The sequence below is a fragment of the Lepidochelys kempii genome, chromosome 17, assembly GCF_965140285.1.
Source record: "Lepidochelys kempii isolate rLepKem1 chromosome 17, rLepKem1.hap1, whole genome shotgun sequence".
Lineage (NCBI taxonomy): Eukaryota > Metazoa > Chordata > Testudines > Cheloniidae > Lepidochelys > Lepidochelys kempii.
The window spans coordinates 2,873,428-2,896,871 of record NC_136396.1 but is presented as its reverse complement, the minus strand read 5'-3'; the positions used below and the strand labels follow the sequence as shown (position 1 = coordinate 2,896,871).

The following is a 23,444-nucleotide window of genomic DNA, read 5'->3' as shown; positions in this document are numbered from 1 at the left end:
AAAGGTGTTTTGAGCAAGGCGATGAAATGGGGGTTTAATCAGGAAAGCCAGTTTTTGAAGGTGTCCAGATATTGAGGATGTTGAATCAAGCAAGTGGTGCTCATGTAAACAAATATCCATCTTTCTACGTATCACAGTGCTGACCACCCTAATGGTTTCTGTTAGCTTGATGCACCTCACAGTACATTACTGTGTTTCAACCCATTCCCCCATTACACTAATTGTACTGAGCTAACTGTACTTTGGCTTGCTAGCCAGCCCTTAATGGACACACGTCACATCTTGCTGCACCTCTTAGTGGCAGTGTTGATCACTTATCCCGTTACAAGCATTATCTGAAATAAAATTTTCCCTTCAAAAATTCTTATGAGAGAATCTCAAACTTAGGACTTGTTTCAAGAACTCTTAATTATTTGATTGCAAAATCCCAGTGTTAGATGGCTGATTGGAAAGGGCATGTAAGAGAAAAGTAATTTATAATGCTGGAATATGATGCTTCAGAAATCTGACACTGAAATTTCCAGTCCAATGCAAAATGGTAGATTTCAACCACACAAATAAAAATAAATAAATAAATGATCAATCACACAATAGTAATAATCACCCAGATATTTGCTTGTAAAAACCTCCTCTCTGATATGAGCTGCAATACTAAGGTAGTGAATGTGGTTACATGTTACAAAAGCCATGTAGCACTAGTTCCTTCATTAGCATGTCTGAACACGACTACACTAAATTGTATGCCATATTTTAATAATTAATATCCATAAAAATCTTTGCATAAATGTCTAAATTGCTAAATTAAAATGGACAAAACATTTTAAATGACAGCAGTGCACTGCTCTAGAATGGGTGGATGGAATCAAACAGACCTAATTTTATTTGCAATACACTTATATGACTTAGGTTCAGTATGGATGTTGTATACATAAAATGACTGATTACTTTGAACAGCATCCAGAGCTAATACTGATTCTATAAAAGATGATAATAAATTAGTAAATCCATTCCTACCTTATTGTTTCTTCTATCAGCCGATCCGAGCTGGAAGCAAAAAGAAAACTTTGGTCAAAAAAAGTAAGAAGCACTAAATATTTTAGATCAATACAAGCAATGTTTTTCAGAATACAGCCATTTACCAGTTAGCACTGGTGGTGAATTATTTGGGGGGCCATTCAAATGAAGACTTGGCCCATATAATGAAAGTCTTAGTAGAAAATACAGTAGAAAGCCTTAGCAGAAACATATTGAATATATTTGTTGGGCGAGAGCACAACCTCATCCTCTCCGCTATCTCGAATCTTGGGCAAGGCCCAAATGGACCTAATATAATAACAGGTGTCAACATGGTCAAGACATAAAAGCTGAAAGTGAATTCCCTTTGACTGAAACTACACAAACTGGTTTGGAACTATTCACTGAACAGCCTGTGCACTCCATGATGGAAAAATGGGCCATGCTATTTCTGAGACTGGCACACAGAACCAAGGAGGGCTAGAATATGGATATCCTCGAACTATGGAACTTCGAACTTGAGAGTCATGCACATGCCTCCTAGCTGAGGACTGCTACTCAGGAAGTTCCATTGCTACATCCCTAGGAATATGAAGCCCACAGCAGAGCTCTGTGGAGACCATGTCACGGAGAAGAACATTTCATTTAAACATAAAAGCCATATGAGGTTAACGAACAAACAAAATGCCTGGAACATTCAAATGATTTTGTTTTTTCTATAACTCAGGTTATTGTAAATACCCAGTTTCATTTCAAAGCTATATTTTATAGCAAGTTACAAAACACTGAAAACAGAAGTGTCTCGCAATAAAACAGGTAAAACTTTAACGTAGCAGTGCAATGTATCTAGGTTTTTATTCCACACTCATCTTCATCATCACAATATTTCAGTATCTGTCATCAGGTGATGCTCCCATATTTCTAAATTTAAGAATATCTAGTCAAGTATACACCTTTTTTAAAATGCACTGTTAAATCAACAAACACTCAGCATCAGCTTAGGAGTGTAAAAAACAGAAGAAAAAAAAAGTCTCCTGACCAGCATGAATTAACACAAAACAAAACAAAAATTCCACCCCTCTCCCCAAATCAAGGCAGTACATTCAGATCTATGTTGTAGGACTTAAGTGCATTTCTTCTCTTTGTTCCATACATCACTGTTGAACAATTTACGTGTCTTCATCTTACGCAATGTTTATTCTACAGAACTACATGAATCCTAGAAGAGATGCTGAGAAAGGGAAGTGTTTGCTACTTTAACCTGGCGTAGAAATCAATCTGAAGTTTTTATTTAAAACAACACACAGTCCTCCACAGAAAGTCGAATTTATTGCTGCCAAAGTAAAAGGGGTATGGGAAGTAAAAGAGGTACGGTTATTCTCACCTTACATTCTTTTTGCTCCCACTCACTTCCAGGACTCAGTTTTTCCTTCAGTTAGCTCAAGAAAATAAGTTTCCATGAGCCATTTGAAAGCAGAGCTGAGTTCTGCCTCCTCTTTGCAACAATCTGCCCAATTTGAAACTTTACCAGAAATCCCCACATGTACGCCCTATCACACTAGTGTGATCACACCCAAGTAGCAACTTGTGCACTGTGTGTGTATATATATATTCACTCTCCCAGAAGCAGATGCTAACACAAGATGTCCCGATTTGTCTGTGTTAAGGAGAGTGAAAACAAACAAGTTGCTATTTTCAGTGTAGTCCATGGCTTGGGTTAATATTATGAAAACATGGAGAGAGACTACAGCCAGCCAAAAATATTCAGTGTGAAAAGAAACAGAGAGGACTCAACCAAGGCAGTCAAGATTGTAAGGGTGTAGTAAAAGTGGATTGGCCCCCATCAGCCTCTAAAATAAAGTCACTCAAATCAGTGGCAAATAAATTAGAACAATCTAAAAAACTGGCTTCTTCACACGATCAGTAGTCAGTCTGGGGAGACAGCCAAATACGGTAGTTATGGAGACTATGTAAAGATAGCCAAATATCAAGTTTCAGGGCATCCACTAATCGCTGGAGGAGATAGGAAGGAAAGAAAAATTTCTCAATGGTACATAACCAATTTGAGTGTGTTCCTTTAGAACACTGATATCTCCTCTAACTCCAACCGGTGGATTGTGCGGGTGACCCAAAATGATGCTGATCTAGAGGAAATAAGAGACTAAATAACAGATGGAAAGCACAACTGTGTACATTTCTGAGTTTTTGTATATTAACAATGAAAAACACATTGCAGAGTTTGTCAAGTGCAGAGTACAAACTGGTAACTGGACACAGTGTGCATTTATGAATGTTCTTTGGAGCCAAATAGTCTCATCAGTGGTGTGACATGATCATTTGTTTGGGTGTTTGGTTAGGAGATGAATTCCAGTCAGTGTTACGGACACCCAGCAGGCATCTCTATGTCTGCTACTGTCTACAATTAAACAACCAGGCAATGCTGTTATACCTAATGGAAAAGCCAGTTTTAGTCTGCAGGTATTTTTGTCTCAAGAATGACTGCTGCTGCATACATGAATGGCAACCTCTCCTTCTGCCCCACCCAAAAAACACCCCCAAGAAAAAAACCCAAAAGTTTTTGCAAGTGTAAAATGTATTTTTGCAGACCTCCTCTTCCGCTGTTCCCCATGCCACAAATGACTAGGGTCTGATAATTCAAGACTCATCCAAGATATAGGTAAGCTTTATACCATCCATTTTACAACTGGATATATCAAGAAACGGAGAGGTTATGTGATAATTCAAATAACTTAAAAGCCACCCATGAAGTGCTCTTTGGTGGTGTGTTCAGTGAAAGTTGCATCCGATGAAGTGAGCTGTAGCTCACGAAAGCTCATGCTCAAATAAATTGGTTAGTCTCTAAGGTGCCACAAGTACTCCTTTTCTTTTTGCGAATACAGACTAACACGGCTGTTACTCTGAAACCAGTGAAAGTGAGACTCCCATAAAGTCTGGGAGGGGCCATAAGCGGCCACATGGTGCCTTGAAAGGAAAGTTACAGCCCTATTTACAGGGGCAAGATGTCACTGTCAGCTTCTGAAGCCTAGCATCACAAAGTGTGGGGGAGTCCAGGTCCTGCACCCCTCTTCCTGGGATTCACCGTGACTCTCAGTCAGCAAAACAGAAGGTTTATTGGACAATAGGAACACAGTCTAAAACAGAGCTTGTGGGTACAACCAGGACCCCTCAGTCAAGTCCTTCTGGGGGGCAGGGAGCTTAGACCCCAGCCTTGGGGTTCCCTGCATTCCACCACCCAGCACAAAACAAACCAACAACCACTCCAGCAGGCTCTCCCCTGCAGTCTTTGTCCAGTTTCCCAGGCAGAGGTGTTACCTCCCTCCTCCCCCTCCTGGCTCAGATTATAGGCTCTCAGGTATCCCATCCCCAATGAAACGCCCCTGCCACATTCCCACAAGCCGTGCAGCAGTTTAGCAACCAGTTTCATCATACAGAACTGATATACTCATCAGATGCAATATCTGGTTTTAATAAAACTTGGTTAAACCTACAGCCAGATTCAAAATGCTGACAGATCACATCCCAGTTCAGTTCAATGCACAGGAGTTTTGACAGACTACGCTTTGGGGTGAAAAAAGGTTTTTCTATAGCAATAACAATTTACTATAAAAATATGTAACTCTTCAAAATGAAGTCGTGCATGCCTTTTATTTCTATTCCCATTACTTCTGATTACCAAAATGTGTATAAACAGAATCTCTTTTCTAATTAAGTCTTCTTCCAGTTGGATGAATCTCATGCTGTCATAACAGAGTGCATCTGCTCTGAAGCACTTTGGTCACAAACACAATGAGTCAAGCAATAGGCAATGGATTAGCTTACTTCTACTGCACCTTATATCCCAAAGCACTCCATAAACTATCCACACACATAAAATCACTTCAACTCCAAAATAAAGCTAACTCTGTGGTGAAGACTAGCAGAGGTGGATAATCTGGGCTAACACAGCCATACATCTTTCATCACCTATACCATTCAGGTGGATTAGAAGAAAACTCCACCACAAAAAATGTTACAGCCATCTGAACCGAAGTAACAAAAATGCAGCAATTCTTCATTTTTATAAATGGCAATGATTTTCATTTGTTCCAAAGGTATCAGATGCATGTGAAAGTCTTCAGAATGAGTGAAGCACAGCAAGTAAAACTGACTTGTGTACGACAGAACAACCAGTCTTGGTGTTCTTATACTAGATGGTCTAGACCCCTCTATTCTTATCACGTAAATCTCCTTGAAGCTGGGAATTCATGCAAATCTACTGCACATCACTACTTCAATATATCCTTCATCTCAGTCTTCCAAGGTCACACCTTCCTTTGACTGCCTCTCACTGCGAAGCTGAACAGATTGACAGTATTTTCTAAAGCATACTCCAGTCACCAACCTGCAGCACATGTACAAACCTCAGCAGAAAGTGAACTAGGGTGTGTAATTGTGCAGTTTACAGTCACTGTTACTCAGCTGCTTTAGGACTTAAATTTTTTCCTGACATTTTGCCCATGACTCTTTAAAGAGATAGCAGTAGTTTATAGACAATATCAATGTATTAGAAATCTTAAAGTTTAAAAGAAGCATGAAAACTTTTCAAGAATCAAACTTGAGCATATGTCAAATCATAGAAAGTCTGTCCTAATGACAGACAATGATATGTATTCACATGGTCTCTCTCAGCCAAGGCTTTTAAAATGCATTGAACTCCACACCCACCCATCCAAGATATAGGTAAGCTTTATACCATCCATTTTACAACTGGATATATCAAGAAACGGGGAGGTTATGTGATTCACCCGAAGTCCTACAGTACACACATGGCAGTCAGGAAAAGAATCCAAAGCCCTGAAGCTGTAACTACTAGACCACAGTTCTACATTTAACACAAGTTACTTTCACAAGCTGGTATTACTGTGCGCATACACTTCCTGGAATTCCATCTAAGAGGAGAGGATGGCTAATGCTTCAACCCACTGTACTATCTTGACTCTTCCTGAACATTTGCTGCATCTCAGTAGAACATTTTATGTTAATTTCTACTGCCAGGATGTTAGAACAAGGAAGCTTGATTTACAGTGTTTTTAAATGACAAGTTTACTATTTTTATATAATTACCTACACTTTATTCTGCTCAGAAATTAAAATGTGAAAACAGAGAATTTAGTATGGTGACTGAAAACTTGCACTTGTAGAATGGAGAAAATCTAAGGTTATCTGCTGACTTGTGCAAAAATTCTTCAGAGCTTGATTTCAGGTGACTTCAGTAATTCAAAGCATATAAAGAAAGCATGGCAGAACAAAATTTTGCACTTTGCCTACTTTGACTCAAAATCGTGAGTTATTTCAATTGAAATGTTTAATTGAAATATTTTAAACATTCACAGATCTCTAAGGAAGTTAAATCTCTTCAGGTAGCTTGTCAAGTTCTATTCAGACACTACTTGTTTGTGATGAAATCAGAATCTGATGTGCTGAGGAGGTTTTTTGGTACAAATGTTAAAAGGATCAGAAAATGTCTGATCAATATTTTAGGAAGCATGCTCTGTGCTTTACTATTAATTTAATTTTGCACAAATTTGATCTAAAGATGGAAGGACATTTAAACCTATGCGCCAGGTGAAAAACTAACCAGACAAACTATACGTACTAGTGGTACAGAATATGAAAAGTATGCAAAGTCAAGAAAAAGAAAATAGTTAAAACAATGAATATGAACCTAAGTAATTAGTAGCTAACTGAGGTATGAGGTAGTTAATTTCCCTGCTTAACTGACAAGCTCAAAGCATAGACAAATGGGCTCCTTATAAAATATCATGACTTTGCTGTTCTGTTTTCCAAATGAAAACTGCAAATCTGGTGGACATTACTCTGTGAACATCTAAGCAAGCAATGATTGTTCAGGGCAATATTACTCTGATTTGCCATCTGTTTCAATATGCCAGGAATTTTTCACCTGTCCACACAGATGGAGCTTTGACAAAGTCATTTAAAAATACCTCTGAAAGGAATGATGAAAAGATGCTGAGAATCAAATATTATAGCAGATGGCATGAATCCAACTGTAGCAATAATGCATATGAAATAATCAGGCCTCCATGCAAGTACTGTAACAATAGGAAAGATCTTCCAATTTGTCATTCACATAAAGACAGATATAGATCAAGTGAAACAAGAGAGGGCTTGGGGGATGGGCGGGGGGGAGAAGAACCCTGCTCACAATACAAAATTTTTAACCACCAAATATCCTGCCTCCCAAGTCAGGTTTGCCAGTGAAATAGCAGTGAATTCAATCACTGATGCCAACTGTCACTTCATGATTAAAAAATAGGATAAATCTTTGTCCTATTCAAGCCAATGAGAATTTTGCCACTGACATCACTGGGACCAGGATTTCACCCAGTGGGTTTACTTGAAAGGGAACGAAGTTACGTAAGTGTCAGCAAGACAGTTAATTTGTACACACCTCAAAGTCCTTTTATGAAAGAAGGCTAAGGAGGGTACTTTAACCTCTGAGACACAATCAGATGCTTCAAGCATAAACTTCAGGGCCCTATTTCATAACAGTAAGAATCATTTTGATATAAATGAGAAAACACAGAGTAGACTGGCTAACAGCATTTTGCTGGCTTTTTCTTTTCCTCTCTTTTTGTAGCTGGAGCTCATTTCATTTGTAAAGCTAGTAGCTTTACTTTCTTTCTCCTTGTAACGGGGTCACTACACTCTGCAGGTGTGCTTCCTTGCATCTAGTCTGGGATTGCAGCTCCCACTACAGCAGGTGCCCCTTGCTACTCATTGGTTGCTTTGCAACAGTCTTTGTTCCAGTAATTTGGCTCTCCAGCCAGGTCACTGTTTGGTCCACCCCTTCTGAAGTTACACAGTTCAGCAGGATCACTGTCCAAATGCATTTCCAGATTGGTCAGCCTCACTTTGGCCTGTGTACTGTGTTCTTAGTGACTGGCAGGGGAACCCAGGTCTCCCACTATACCAGGTTCCAGCCCAGAGACCCTCTAACAGCAATCTAGGCCCTCAGTCCCCATCCCCTGTTGCTGTTTCCCTGGGCTCCTTCCTACCAAGCCTCCCGATCCTTTCTTTCTTGCTTCTGGGTTTACCACTGGAGCTTACTCTACTTCCATGGCTACTTAACCCTTCCCAGCCTTGTGTTAGACTCCTTACTACAGGACAGAATCCCACTGCATACTCTCCCCTTGGGGCTTTCTCCTGAGCCCGGATGACCTCCCTCCTTCCAGGAAGTGACTGCAGATTCCAGCCCCCTTCTGCTTTCAGCCCCTTGACTTTATAGAGCTGGCCTAGCACTTCCCTAGCTGGGCTTCACTCTCAATTAATCCTGGCCCTCTCTTTCAGGTGATGCCAGGTGACCCAACTGGCCTCTCATGCCCTTGTTAACCTTATTGGCTGGTGTTGGGGGCACACCCTATCTTTCAGTTGGAGGAGTGTGATTAATTGCCAACCTGGATTCCACCAAACTGCTTGCATTAGATCATTTCTACATTCACAGACCCAGATCACCAGGCTAGGCAACTAGAAGCTTCAAGGAATGTAATATTACAAAATGCATTTAATATTACAAACATACGGACCAGGAGAAAGCATACTTGACTTGCACGGCCAGCTACTCAATCATTTTGAAAAAAACAAGTGGAGGCTCTAAAGTAAAAAGCTCTGGTTGATCAAAAGCAAAGATCAAACATCTCTCTTGTTTTGGGCAAAAAGAAAAAAAAACCTCAGATCATTCAACTTTTTAAGATTAAGTAGGGAATGAAAACTAGAATACATTTTATTCTGTGGCAGTGAACAAAATGTTTTGTCCACCAAAAAGGAAACTAAAAATGAAATTAAAATTTCCACCTTTGTAATGCTACTGTCCATAAAAGGAAACACCGTAAAAAGAGCCCAGTGCAAATAACAGGAAAGTCCTTGCTGAGCCTCTAGCCAAGTACTGGTGGAAGCAGCAGCTTGAGGTATGTGAAAAGCATATGACAAACAGGGAGGAGTAGGGGGATAGATTTGACTACAAAGTATAAATCTCAGGTCTCCACCATGACAAAATCTGAAAAAGAGATAATCAGTCAAAAAGGTAATGACTTCAGATGAAATGAGTGTTTTCAGGGATAAATGGTTCCTTATACTGAAACGATTTTGAGAGCAGATGGATAGAGGTACAAATCTCTGAGCAAACTGCAAGCTTGCAGGTTTTGCTTCATATATTAATTAAAACAAATTCTTGAAGATAAAAAGGCTAAGAGTAACAGTTTTCAGACTTTACTTTCTCATAGGCATAATGAAAAAGTGTAGAACGTCTGCAGTTCTCAAGCATAAAGACCTGCACAAATATCCTGCAGGCACATGAGACATTAACATTAAGATATTACACAGATATGTAGAAATCTTGATTGAACACCCCATTTACAGACTCTAAACATCCAAGTGGGCTTATTCTGCAGATCACTGTAGTGTGGAATTTAACATTTGGTAGCCTGAGAGTTGCATGAAGATTGAGAGCAGACACTAAATTGGTAGGGAGACAACAGAGCAATACTGGGCACTAAAGAATTTATCTTCTAATGCAACTCCCATCAGCATAAGCAATCTGTTAAATCTGGAGTGAAAGGCATTGAAATATAATCCCTCACCCTCACCAGTGGGCATACAATGTCACTGGGAGTTTAATTTCTTTTCAGATAGTCCACATGCAGTTTATGCATCATAAAAATATGCAAGTAAGAACAAATGGCAACCAGTCACTGAGCACTATGCCTGGAAATGCTTATAACAGCAGCAAGGGGGAAAGCCTCACATTTTAAATTCCAACAAAATTTCCTAGACAACTTGCCGCAAATGCTTTGGCAGAATTATTTATTAAAATACTGGAGACTGAACAAGGAGCCACACTACATGGTACATTCACAGACAGCAGATGTTGGCATCATCTAACCATCTGATTAGACTAGTGTGTGGGGAAAAATCAGCATTATTCAGCAGCTCAGGATACATATTATTTGCTTACTATTTATGATCTCTCCCATTCAGCCTCAATTCTCTCTCATACCCACCAAAATTGCCATCCAAATCTTTACTTCCTTGCTCCAAGGGGCTCCTCAGAAAGGACTACCTTGAAGTTATAAATGAGAACTTGTAAAGTGCTCAGATACTACAGTACCAAGCCCAGTATCAATACCTGCAGACAGAATACCCCACCTGTTAGTGCTGTATTCTGGGCCTAAAGCACAAAGAGAAACCTACTGATTTAACAAAGGCTACTTTTTGTCCTTTGAAGGGACCCTATAAGGCAGAGGTTGTCAATAGGTGGACCATGGGCCAAATCCGGACCATCAGATGCTTTTGAATGGACCCTGAAATCTTTTTATTTACTTATGATCATCATTATTGTCATTTATTATTTTCTTCTCTGGAGTCTGGACCTTGATCAAGAAATTTGGACCTTGACAGAAAATAACTGATTACCTCTGCTATAAGGCTACCACGAAGCCACCTATTTCCTGTCAGTTTCTAGTACACAATTTATCTGAGGACAGCAGTTAAAAGCCTAATATAAAAAGAGACTATCCCAAATCATCTATACCTTAGAAGTTAATTAAGTAAAGCAGCTGGTTTTCCATCACTAGTAAGAGCCCAAAAGTGATTGGCTGGATGTCACCAAGATCCCCATAATGAAGTTTCTGGAGGCTCTCTGCTCTTGGCAGTGTAGGTTCCTGGAGAGACTGACCCCCCACCCCCATAATTGTTGTATATTACCCACAGGAAACATACTAAATGAACTAAAACAGGGACAGCCATTACTGTAAGTCATTATCACTAACCACAACTGTCAGAACAATTCCAGTAAATCACTAATGGACTATATCGGCTTTTCTTCAAGTTTTACATACCATATGCAGCCTCAACATTACAAGCGCTGCTTTCATTACATGTTGTAACCCAGGGAAAAAGAGAATATATTTTTGGCCAAGAAGCAATCAATACTTAATCATTCATATGCAAACGTTTTAAGGAGCAGCTTCACAAAAGCTGAACACTAACCTGACAAAAGAAATTGGATCTATCAAGATACAACACTACACACTAATTTGCATACACCTCTGAACAAGGGGACTGCACAAGTGCATCATGGGGAAGAGTGCTGTCTATTAATTGTATTCTTGCAGACAACGGATCATCATGACTCCCGTATCCCATTCCCAGTTCAACCACTGACTTATTGTGTAAGCTTGGGTAAGACAGTTCACTCCTCTGTCAAGTGGGCATAATAATGCTTACCTATTTTATAGGTGGGAGAGACAAAGTGAGGGACTGCAAGATTAATATCTTCAAAAGGATTACTGTCCAGCAAACAACAGCTCTAAATGTTGCTCAGGGTATTAATGCAAGTCATTTCCAGCAAAACCAACAAAGAATGAAAAATGAACAATTGAGGTTTTTCTTTTAATACTGTTCTGTTCACAACTCTATTAAAAAAATCTCTGTAGAAAGCCTTAATGTGCTCTGCCTCCCCAATTCTGTGAATCTTCATCTGCTGTCTTTTTTTTTTTTTTGAGAGAGAGAGAGAGAGAGAGAGATGCAGTAAAGCATGGGGCTTCCAGCTAGGGATTCGGCCAAATTACTGATATAGCAACCATCTGCCCATTCATTATGTTTCAAAAAATGATTCCTATAATTGCAGGGTTAAATACACAACACACTGAATGTCTGTCAGTTTTAAACTTTAAAGTGCACTCTACATTTAAACCATCTGTAACACAAATTTGAGATGCAATTCAGTAATGTATGATGATCTGCAATGGTGTTTTGCCAACTTGATTTCTTGTAAAATTTCCTGCACTCTCAGGCTAGTCTTTTTATCTGCTGATAGTACAAGATGGCATTCTTCCAAAGGTGAAATTATACTCAATAGAAACAAGTCTCACAAGTGAAAGGAGCATTCTTCACGTTTTACCTGACAGCAAAGCTAAAGAGGCTGGGGATAGGGAGGGGGATGGAATCTAGTTCTTGTTACCAATGGGGATTTGAAGGAGATCACCTTTAGAAGGGGAGAGCCACTACACTATACCAAAATTCAGACCCCCAGGGACATCAAGAGGTCTGTTACAATGGCCAATGAAATTCAATGGCCAATGTTATGCTGGAGGACTGACTAGATCAACGGTTCTCATTCAGGGGGCCATGCTCCCCTGGGGGGCTATAAGCCAGCTTCACGGGTGCATGGGGCCCTGTGGCAGAAGCCCTAGCGCTCCCCGCAGGGCTGAAAGCCCCAAGCCCAGGGCTGAAACCTGGAGTCCCAAGCCCTGGTGCCCCCGTGGGGCAGAAGCCCCCAACCCCCCACCCCCAGCTGAAGCCCCCTGCACCCAGTCCCGCAAGGCTAAAGCCCCAAACTTCCACCCAGCCTGAAGGCTAAAATATGGAGCCCAGAGGCCCACCCTGGCCAGCTCTGCGGCTGAAGCCCCAAGCCCCCCCTTGCTGAAACCCTGAGACCCAGCACGCAGGGCTAAAGCCCCCGACCCCTCATGCCTGCAGCCAAGAGTCCCACGCCCCCCGCTCTTGCATCATAGAATCAAAGAATATCAGGGTTGGAAGGGACCTCAGGAGGTCATCTAGTCCAACCCCCTGCTCAAAGCAGGGCCAACCCCAATTAAATCATCCCAGCCAGGGCTTTGTCAAGCCTGACCTTAAAAACTTCTAAGGAAGGAGATTCCACCACCTCCCTAGGTAACGCATTCCAGTGTTTCACCACCCTCCTAGTGAAAAAGTTTTTCCTAATATCCAACCTAAATCTCCCCCACTGCAACTTGAGACCATTACTCCTCGTTCTGTCATCTGCTACCACTGAGAACAGTCTAGAGCCATCCTCTTTGGAACCCCCTTTCAGGTAGCTGAAAGCAGCTATCAAATCCCCCCTCATTCTTCTCTTCCGCAGACTAAACAATCCTAGCTCCCTCAGCCTCTCCTCATAAGTCATGTGTTCCAGTCCCCTAATCATTTTTGTTGCCCTCCGCTGGATGCTTCCCAATTTTTCCACATCCGTCTTGTAGTATGGGGCCCAAAACTGGACACAGTACTCCAGATGAGGCCTCACCAATATCGAATAGAGGGGAACGATCACAACGACAGAATGAGACTGCCATGTGGAAGCCCCGAACATGAAGAATGAAATGACATCTCATCATAATCTTGCCCTTGACTATAAAAATTACGGAAGTTTCTTCTCCACAAAGCTGAGTGCCCTGACACTGCCGCCCTAGCTTTCAGTCTCCCTGCCTTCCCCAACCTTCGCTGCCAGAGACTCTGAACACCCCAGCTCTCTGCCTCCCCAGCACCCAGGCTGGAAGGTTCTAGTCTTCAAAAGTCTTCAAGGTGGGCAACTGAGAAGCAGAAAAATCCCAGTTTTGTTCTCCTGAATTTTTCTATAAATCCCTTCCCATGAAAATTTTTGCAGTCCACTTTTCACCCTCATTCAGGATGAACATTTTTTCAAAAATATGAAATTTCTCACTAGAAATGGTTTCTGTTTTCTAGTCAGCTCTGATTATTTACATCTCCAGAAAGACAGGGGATGGATTCAGAAACAGTTATTTCAATATAGCTCCATAAGTGTATATAATGCCATCCAGCGAATTGTGCCCAAAGGCATGAATGAGGCTGGCATTTCCAAAGATGCCTTATGGGATTTAGGTGCCCAAATTTGATTGCATTTGCAGCGGGAGTTACACATCTAGCTTCCTTGGACTCCTCTGCAAATCCCAGCAATAGATTGGTGGGAAAGGACAATGATCTCAGCAGCAGTCCTTTGCATGGGCTGGACAACAGTTTGTTTTACCCTCCTCTAAGAGACTTTCCTCTTGCAGAAAATCTGTTAAGTCCTTTGGGGCTAACACACACAACCAATGATGTATAATAGGCATCTACAAAAGTAAGAGACATTTACAGATCCAAGGAAATTCTTTAAACAGTGTACATTATTTATACCGGGAATTCCGGGTTACTCTACTAGTCTGTTCTAAACCCATTCCCACCACTTTCTCAATGAATAAATAATAAAATACTTGCAAAACCCAGTTTTCAAGGCCACCCCACCTTTGCAATAACTTATCAACCAGAGTTGTGATGAGTTTTAAAACAAGGCAACCCCATGGTAATGAAAACTACAATAATGCAATATCCCGCTAATTCTCACAGACGCACCAAATAACCCCCACGCCAGAAATGTAGTCTTAATTTCATGCTAGCTGAAGTTAAATGGATATGAATACATGGTAACAGCATTGTAAGCGCTTTACTTACTGTTTTGCACTAAAATATTTTTCAGCCCACACAACAGAAATGTGGGTGCATAAGGGTCTTCTTTCCAGTCAATTAATAGTGTTCACATACATTATGCACACACACAGCATATCACCTATTACAACTGCTATTGTCTTGTTTGATGAGAGGTGAGACTGCTCCCTGCAACAGTAAACTTCGACAACGTACGAAGTGATTACAGAGGATGTCCATGTAACAACTTGCCTCAGGTATGAAATTTATGAAGAAAATGAGACCGGGTAGTTGCAAGATCACACATTTCAAGCATCACTCCTTAGAATCATAGAATATCAGGGTTCCAAGGGAACTCAGGAGGTCATCTAGTCCAACCCCCTGCTCAAAGCAGGGCCAACCCCAATTAAATCATCCCAGCCAGGGCTTTGTCAAGCCTGACCTTAAAAACTTCTAAGGAAGGAGATTCCACCACCTCCCTAGGTAACGCATTCCAGTGTTTCACCACCCTCCTAGTGAAAAAGTTTTTCCTAATATCCAACCTAAATCTCCCCCACTGCAACTTGAGACCATTACTCCTCGTTCTGTCATCTGCTACCACTGAGAACAGTCTAGAGCCATCCTCTTTGGAACCCCCTTTCAGGTAGCTGAAAGCAGCTATCAAATCCCCCCTCATTCTTCTCTTCCGCAGACTAAACAATCCTAGCTCCCTCAGCCTCTCCTCATAAGTCATGTGTTCCAGTCCCCTAATCATTTTTGTTGCCCTCCGCTGGATGCTTCCCAATTTTTCCACATCCGTCTTGTAGTATGGGGCCCAAAACTGGACACAGTACTCCAGATGAGGCCTCACCAGTGTCGAATAGAGGGGAACGATCACGTCCCTCAATTTGCTGGCAATGCCCCTACTTATGCAGCCCAAAATGCCATTGGCCTTCTTGGCAACAAGGGCACGTTGTTGACTCATATCCAGCTTCTCGTCCACTGTAACCCCTAGGTCCTTTTCTGCAGAACTGCTGCCGAGTCATTCGGTCCCTAGTCTGTAGTGGTGCATTGGATTCTTCCGTCCTAAGTGCAGGACTCTGCACTTGTCCTTGTTGAACCTCATCAGATTTCTTTTGGCCCAATCCTCCAATTTGTCTAGGTCCCTCTGTATCCTATCCCTACCTTCCAGCGTATCTACCTCTCCTCCCTGTTTAGTGTCATCTGCAAACTTGTTGAGGGTGCAATCTGCACCATCCTCCAGATCATTTATGAAGATATTGAACAAAACCGGCCCCAAGACCGACACTTGGGGCACTCCACTTGATACCGGCTACCAACTAGACATGGAGCCATTGATCACTACCCGTTGAGCCCAACAATCTAGCCAGCTTTCTATCCACCTTACAGTCCATTCATCCAGCCCATACTTCTTTAACTTGCTGGCAAGAATACTGTGGGAGACCGTGTCAAAAACTTTGCTAAAGTCAAGGAACAACACGTCCACTGCTTTCCCTTCATCCGCAGAGCCAGTTATCTCGTCATAGAAGGCAATTAGATTAGTCTGGCATGACTTGCCCTTGGTGAATCCATGCTGACTCTTCCTGATCACTTTCCTCTCGTCTAAGTGCTTCAGAATTGATTCCTTGAGGACCTGCTCCATGATTTTTCCAGGGACTGAGGTGAGGCTGACTGGCCTGTAGTTTCCAGGATCCTCCTTCTTCCCTTTTTAAAGATGGGCACTACATTAGCCTTTTTCCAGTCATCCGGGACTTCCCCCGATCGCCACGAGTTTTCAAAGATAATGGCCAATGGCTCTGCAACCACATCTGCCAACTCCTTTAGCACTCTCGGTTGTTTGAAGTACACAAAGCTGACAGGTTAGTCATTCCATTAAAACGCTGTGCTGAGGCGGTAAGTAAATGCCTTGATGTTACTCAAAACGGGCATTTAAATTTGCTACAGACTGCCTGACGGGTACTTCACAGCAAGACACCAACAAGATGTAAAACTACAAACAGGGGAGGCAAATGTTATAAAGCATTTATTCAGCATAAACTCTGAACACTGAACTCAGTGGGGAAGGCTCCTTTAAGAATAAAATAGCTTTTTCAAATATTGTAAGCAAAAGTGATACTGCAGAACAAAGCCGTCACTGACTCTGCTCAAGATGTGCTTCTGCTTTATTAGAGCTAGCCCATGTCAAAGACTTTCAATAATTGTTAGGCTCCTAATTTAAATAAAAACCTTGGGGGACAAAGCTGTTCTAGTTAAGAATTGGAGTTCAAAAGAATGCTGGAAGCAAATCAAACATACATCTTTTGCTTGTTTATTTCAAAAACAGGCAACCAGATGCACAAGCACACATGTGGCTTTTTAACTTTCCTTGATGTATGGTTTAATTCCCCACACACATCCCACCCCACCCCACCCTCATAGTACTGTTTCTAGGTTAAAGCACAGAACTGGGAGTCAGAGCTGGGCTTTATTCCCAGCTCTGTGCTCACTGATCTTGAGCAACTCACTCCCCCTCTTTGTGCCGAATTTCCCTTTTCTGTATCAGAACTACTTCCAACAGGTGGGTTAGGTTTTTTACTATCTGCAGTTATTTCTAAATTTAATGTCTTTTTAAACATTTTGGCCTTTTGATTTAAAAAAACAACAACATTTGTCTAGTAATTACTCTCTTTTATGCCTTAATCAATTTGGTTATTTCACATGAAAAACAACCAAGTTATTTATTTTTGAAAAGTTGCAACTTGGCATCCTTAAGATTACTTCTATATAAAAAGCCACATTAGGGAAGGCCATTCTACCTAGATCTAAAGCAAAATTTATTTGGGGTTCTTCACCGAGACTTTAACGATCATTGTCCATGTCATAAATTCATTAATTCAACATGATAGTCTCCAATCAGAAGAGTCTTTGGACTAGAATAAAGAGTACTGCGTAGGTCAAGAATGAAGAGTGGAGTAAGGCAGAGAATGTGCCCATGACTGGAACAAAAAAAAGGATAAACGCAAGTCAGGAATATGGTATATTGATACCACTGAAGTGGAAAGGATGAAACCCGAATTAGCAGCGTGCTCCAAGTCTACCTGCATTCCGCGGAGAAGCTTGCACAGTTTAGCCTACAATACACCCAATGTTATTAGCTGCCAAACTTTGTCTGTGCATTTCATTTTAGATCATATCAGGGTATAAAATTAGCACAACAATCACAATATTTAAAACAGTTTGTAGCTGGAGCCCTGCGTTTGAAAAGCAAAGCAGCCATTAGGAAAACATTCAAGAAAAAAAATATGTTCAACAACTTTCTTTTCAGGATGCAACCAATTTAACTAACATGTATGAACTGTTGGTTGGGTAGTAGCTTCCCATGTTTTCTTTAGGTGGTGGTTGTTGTTGTTTTAATAGCACATAGTATGCTCTGACAGATATGAGCTTAAGGGAGGCCCACAGCCAGTTCTGATTTCTTATTTCTCACTGTACCCTGCTATTGCAGGAGATCCTCTTGGGGGGATAGGAAATGGATGAACAAAGCAGACAAAACAATTGAAACCCATTACGCTCCATTGATTCACCATATTTGAGCTAGCTACCATGTCTCCATGGGTCTAGGAAAGGGTCTGACTACAGTATTGGGCTAGCTGTTACAGCTCACTGAATGACTGGTTGGCAACTATTAATCTGAAGCCAATGTTAGGGATAACTATGTCACTACAAAAAGAAAAGGAGTACTTGTGGCACCTTAGAGACTAACCAATTTATTTGAGCATGAGCTTTCGTGAGCTACAGCTCACTTCATCAGATGTTTACCGTGGAAACTGCAGCAGACTTTATATACACACAGAAATCATGAAACAATACCTCCTCCCACCCCACTGTCCTGCTGGTAATAGCTTATCTAAAGTGATCAACAGGTGGGCCATTTCCAGCACAAATCCAGGTTTTCTCACCCTCCACCCCCCCCCACAAATTCACTCTCCTGCTGGTGCTAGCCCATCCAAAGTGACAACTCTTTACATAATCAAGTCGGGCTATTTCCTGCATAGATCAAGGTTTTCTCACATCCCCCCCACCCCCATACACACACAAACTCACTCTCCTGCTGGTAATAGCTCATCTAAACTGACCATTCTCCAGGTTTAAATCCAAGTTAAACCAGAACATCTGGGGGGGGGGGGGTAGGAAAAAACAAGAGGACACAGGCTACCTTGCATAATGACTTAGCCACTCCCAGTCTCTATTTAAGCCTAAATTAATAGTATCCAATTTGCAAATGAATTCCAATTCAGCAGTTTCTCGCTGGAGTCTGGATTTGAAGTTTTTTTGTTTTAAGATAGCGACCTTCATGTCTGTGATTGCGTGACCAGAGAGATTGAAGTGTTCTCCGACTGGTTTATGAATGTTATAATTCTTGACATCTGATTTGTGTCCATTTATTGTCACTACACAGACAAGTTACACAAAATTCACCTAAATTATCTCAGAATGCCAAGTGCCAATACTAGATTTAACTTAAAAAAAAAAGATAAATGAAGACACTTAATAGTAAAGCTTGTAGCATAAATGCCAAGTCAAAGATTTCAGGTTTTTTAAAATGTGCCAGCTCTTATGTGACTGATTTTCTATTTGCAAAATTCCCAACTTACGTGACTTATTCAAGTGTGAAAAAAAGGTAACTCCAATGTCAAGGGATTTGTTGGATCATACCCTCACAGTGGAGGAGAGTTCTCTTAATAGCTGGCGGACAATACAGACTGCACAGTCATGTTAGTAATAGTCAGCCCCTAAAAAGAAATACAAATTCAAAGCACAGGCTGATGCACCCTCTTTAACTCTGCCTGTTTTCACAGGGTATTACAGCTCAGCTGGTACCTACCACCACACAGATCCAAGATCCATAATATATGTAGACATGATAGCACAAAGCAGGATTGGATGTTGACTTTAACGCAGAATATCATTGCAGAAAATATTTGAGATGAACATGATTCACCATAATTAGTCCTAATCATCAGACTAGCAAACTAATACTAGTTAGTCAAAGCTGGTATTCTCTTTAATTCTATGTTGAAATACACATGTGTCTTCCCTAATTTGACTTTTTATATAGAAGTAGTCTTAAGGATGCCAAGTTACAACTTTTCAAAGATAAATATCTAAGCTATTTTTCAATAACAAATAACAAATTTGAAACAACAAAACTGATTAAGGCAGAAAAGAATAATAACTAGCCAAATGTTGTTGTCTTTTTAAATCAAAAGTTTCAAATTATTATGGTTAAGTCACGGGTCTTCAAAATGGCACTTACACATTAACATTCTTACAGAGCCTCAACTCTAGTGGCAGATCATGCACATGTGTATCACCAATCCACACAGCTAACAAGACAGCTAGAAAGAAACCACAAATTTGGTTTTAGAAAGCTAATGCTTTCAGATAACCATAGTGATTAATTATAATGATTAAAGAATACATGTTAGCCTCTTAAATCTCATTGATTTAGCTCTATGCAAGGTCAATGTCTGGCACACATGGCATGTTCTACAATAAACCTTTTTCTTTATAAAGGGTGTTTTGGATCCTCATGTTTTTGAAAAACCTTCAGTATTAAGTATGTAGGGATGAAAAGCAATCAGATGGTAATTTTATTCTAATAAACCTTAAACTCCATTTTTAAAGGGGAAAACGCTCTTAAATGCTGGAGTGATTGGCTGATGTTCATGTGCTTTTGTTTCAGTTATTTATAAATAATAGAGAGCATCTCTCTCCACCACCTGCAAGCTTTGAACTTTCCCAAAATCTCAAGGTAGTTCAGTGACTTGCTTATATAGTTATAGAATTGCATTCATATGAGCTATGAAGCTTTTTCCAGAAATAAATGACTTATCTATTAGGTAATATTTGCGCTGGCTTGGTAGCCTTGTGGATAACTATCATGTGATACACCTTGGGAGTGCTGGAGAGGCAGCTCCTTTGAGTACGTCTACACTGCAATTACACACACATTGCTGGCCCACGCCAGCTAACATGGGCTTATGGGGCTTGGGCTAATGGGATGTTTAATTGCGGTGTAGATATCTGGGCACAGGCTATAGCCCTATCTCTGGGACCCTCTCACATTCCAAGGTCTCAGAGCTCAGGCTCCAGCCCAAGCCTGAACATCTACAAGACAATTCAACAGCCCCTTAGCCTGGAGCCCTGAAAGCCCAAGTTGGCTGGCATGGGCCAGCTGCGGGTTTTGAATTGCAGTGTAGACAGACAGTTTGAGGAGGAGAAGAGCCTTGTGTCATTCTCACATATCCCCCTCAGCTGATGGTGAAGCACCATTTATAGGCTCTTAAAGGAAGCCCATGCAGTCAGTACACACAAACCCAGCTAAAGGAAGGATGCAGTGACAGATGAGGGTAATCAAGAAAATTTGGAGGATGGTCTGGTTTGAAATTCCCTAGAAAAAATAAAATCAGCAAGGATAAACGTGTTTAGAAACTAGAAACACTTTGAATTATCATGTACCTTTAGATAAACTATGCCAATCTCAGTGTTCCAGACACCCACTCTCCCCTCATTTAAATCACTCTCCTGAAGGCCCCCAACAAAAGACAAACTTATGTATGAGTTTGTCAATTTACTATTCCAAATCCGCTGTGTCCAGTCTTATCTTTCAGACTAAGTTCATGGCGCAGGGGACCACTTATGTGTATTTTATACTGCACCAGGCACACCAGCAGCACTTAATAAAAAGTAAAATGATGGTAATAAAGAATTATATATGCATTCTTGCTAAGTTTTAAAAAGCATAAGCTTTACCAGGAGTCCTTGAACACCTTGTCACTTCCTACCTCCTCCTTCATGCAAGCTGGCCCAAATTCATAAGATTTGCAATCTCAAAACTACAGTATCTTCACTTGTGCTATATGCCATCTGTGAACACCAGGAAAGTGAGAATCAATTTGGACTCCTGCCTAACACCTGAAATAAAGAGTCTAAGGAAATTCTGACTCAAGAGTCTAAATTCACTAAGCATAAATATGCTGTCTATAGCTTCAGGAGGAAAGAGTATAGATGCAGATGATTGTATACACAAGGTCCTCTCCAAAATTGGTCTTTTTGGATGTTCAAAATTCTGCTTAGAGAGGCCATTTACGACACATTTAACCTAGTTTTCTGAATCCCTTCTCCCTGTCCGCCTTCCAGTTTAGTAGACAATGTTGTGTGGCCTTGTATTAGAAGCACACAGTAAGTTTGTGGCCAATCAAATTATATCACATCAGAAACTTATACAGGAAAATATTCCAAATTAAATGCATTTACTATAGCTGCTTTCTTTCAGTCTTTGTGGATTTCTTCGTAACTATCTAGGACGGGAAAAAATGACTCAATATAAGAAGCTGCTTTGGTTAAAAAAAACTATCAAAGTTAGGACAACACCGTGACAAGGATAAATGGGCCTCATACTGTTATAGTAACTGAATGAGGTTATACTGCCTCCAAATTAAACCACAATTTAAAGAACTTTACTCAGCAGCAGCTTTAAAAAAAAACGTACACCACCCTACTTCAGCAAGTCTCAAACTGTGGTCCAGAGAGCCTGCAATCACCTGGTGCTGTCTCATGGCTCCTCCTCCTTTCCATCTGCTTCTACGGGCAGCCTGAGTGGGAATAAGGGGTCAGATTAGGAATCTTGCTACCTAAGAGAAGGCAAAGGAACAGGGCTGCACGCTAACGGCATGCACTTACCGATAGATCAGTACTGCTGCAATCGATGCTGCAGAGTGTCAATTGAGTGGGTCTGGTGAACTACACTGCCCCAAGAAGCATAAGGGAAGTCAACAGGAGACGCTCTCGTGTTGACACAGCACAGTGTAGCCACCGTGGTAAGTGGATCTAACTACGTCGACTTCAGTTACGTTATTCACCCAAATGAAGTTGCTTAACTTAGATCGATTTATCGCAGTAGTGTAGACCAGCCCTTAGACTAAGCATATACAGAGAGAAAGGAGAAGCAAGCGGCGGAGAAACACAAGCAAAAGAGCAAGGAGACAGAGGAAAAAGAAAAAGGGCCAGGAGGGGAAATGAAATGACCAGGAGGTAATTTTTCCTAAAAGGAAACAGCTTATATCGAAGAAAGTTAAAGCTACCTAAATACTGTACTTGCCTAATATGACTTTTTCCACATAAACTACTGCTGTAGTTCCCGCAAATATGTTTCGTGATTGCCATTAGGATCAGGCCTGGGAGGACAAAGGTCTGCAAGACAATCTCTCCAAGATCTGGCCACATGATGAAAATGTTTGAAAATCTTCAGTTTCATACAGATTGGTCATTACTGCATGTGGCTATTTCACACCAATCAACAATAGGTAATCAGGAACAGGTAATCTGGTCTGTGGCGACTTGAGAAAGCAATAATAATATTTGGCACTAACATAGTATTTTAGCTGTGTTTAAAGCATCGTACAAGCATTAACTCATTTACCCTAAACACCCCTGTGAATTAGTCAAGTATTATTATGCACTATGTATTATTTATTAACAACACCATTAAGAAGTCAGAGTAGATTCCTGTATTTCTTTCACTCACATCTTATTCCCCCCTCTTCTTTCTTCTGAATACTGAGCACATTCCTCTTCTATCTGCTTTCCCTTCTATTGTTTCTGGGCTTCTTTGTTCCCATCACAACCACAGGATACAATTAGCACAAGGTCACTCTAGTTCCACAGAGATTTTTGGGCACTTGAGAGAATGTGTCCCTCAGCTAAGTAACACAAACTCTTCTTTTATTTCTAGTGTATATTATTGTACAAGCTAGATGATAACAGTCACTCATTCTGAGACCTTGGAGAACTGAAATATCAAAATTAAATAATACATAGGGCCTTATAAAACCCTCAAAGAGAAAAACCTACCAACGGTGTGCACTTTTATCTAATCAGTGCATACACATGCCTCTCTATATGTCTCCCCTTGGGAAGGACAGATATTCAAAACAAAATAAAGCAGCAGAGCCAAAAGTCAATGATGCAGTGACCCCACATGACGATACAGATAGATCACAGCAAGAGCTGACGTATTACGTTTAACACATCTATGGAGTGCTTCACTTAGTTCTTCAATGAGTGCAATGCGTGTAATAAAATCTCTCTAT

At 40.8% G+C, this 23,444-nt stretch overlaps 1 protein-coding gene across 3 annotated transcripts in view; it reads right to left on the bottom strand.

Annotated features, from left to right (window-relative positions):
• Nucleotides 1-23,444, bottom strand: part of GOSR1 (golgi SNAP receptor complex member 1) — a 66,656-nt gene that overhangs the window by 20,739 nt on the left and 22,473 nt on the right. For all 3 annotated transcript variants that reach the window (XR_012155486.2, XM_073316063.2, XM_073316062.2), the window contains exon 7: nucleotides 1,015-1,044. Coding sequence is in view for 2 of the 3 variants with exons in the window: in XM_073316063.2 (XP_073172164.1) it covers nucleotides 1,015-1,044 (30 nt within the window). In the remaining variant the exon portion in view is untranslated. The remainder of the gene's footprint in view (nucleotides 1-1,014; nucleotides 1,045-23,444) is intronic.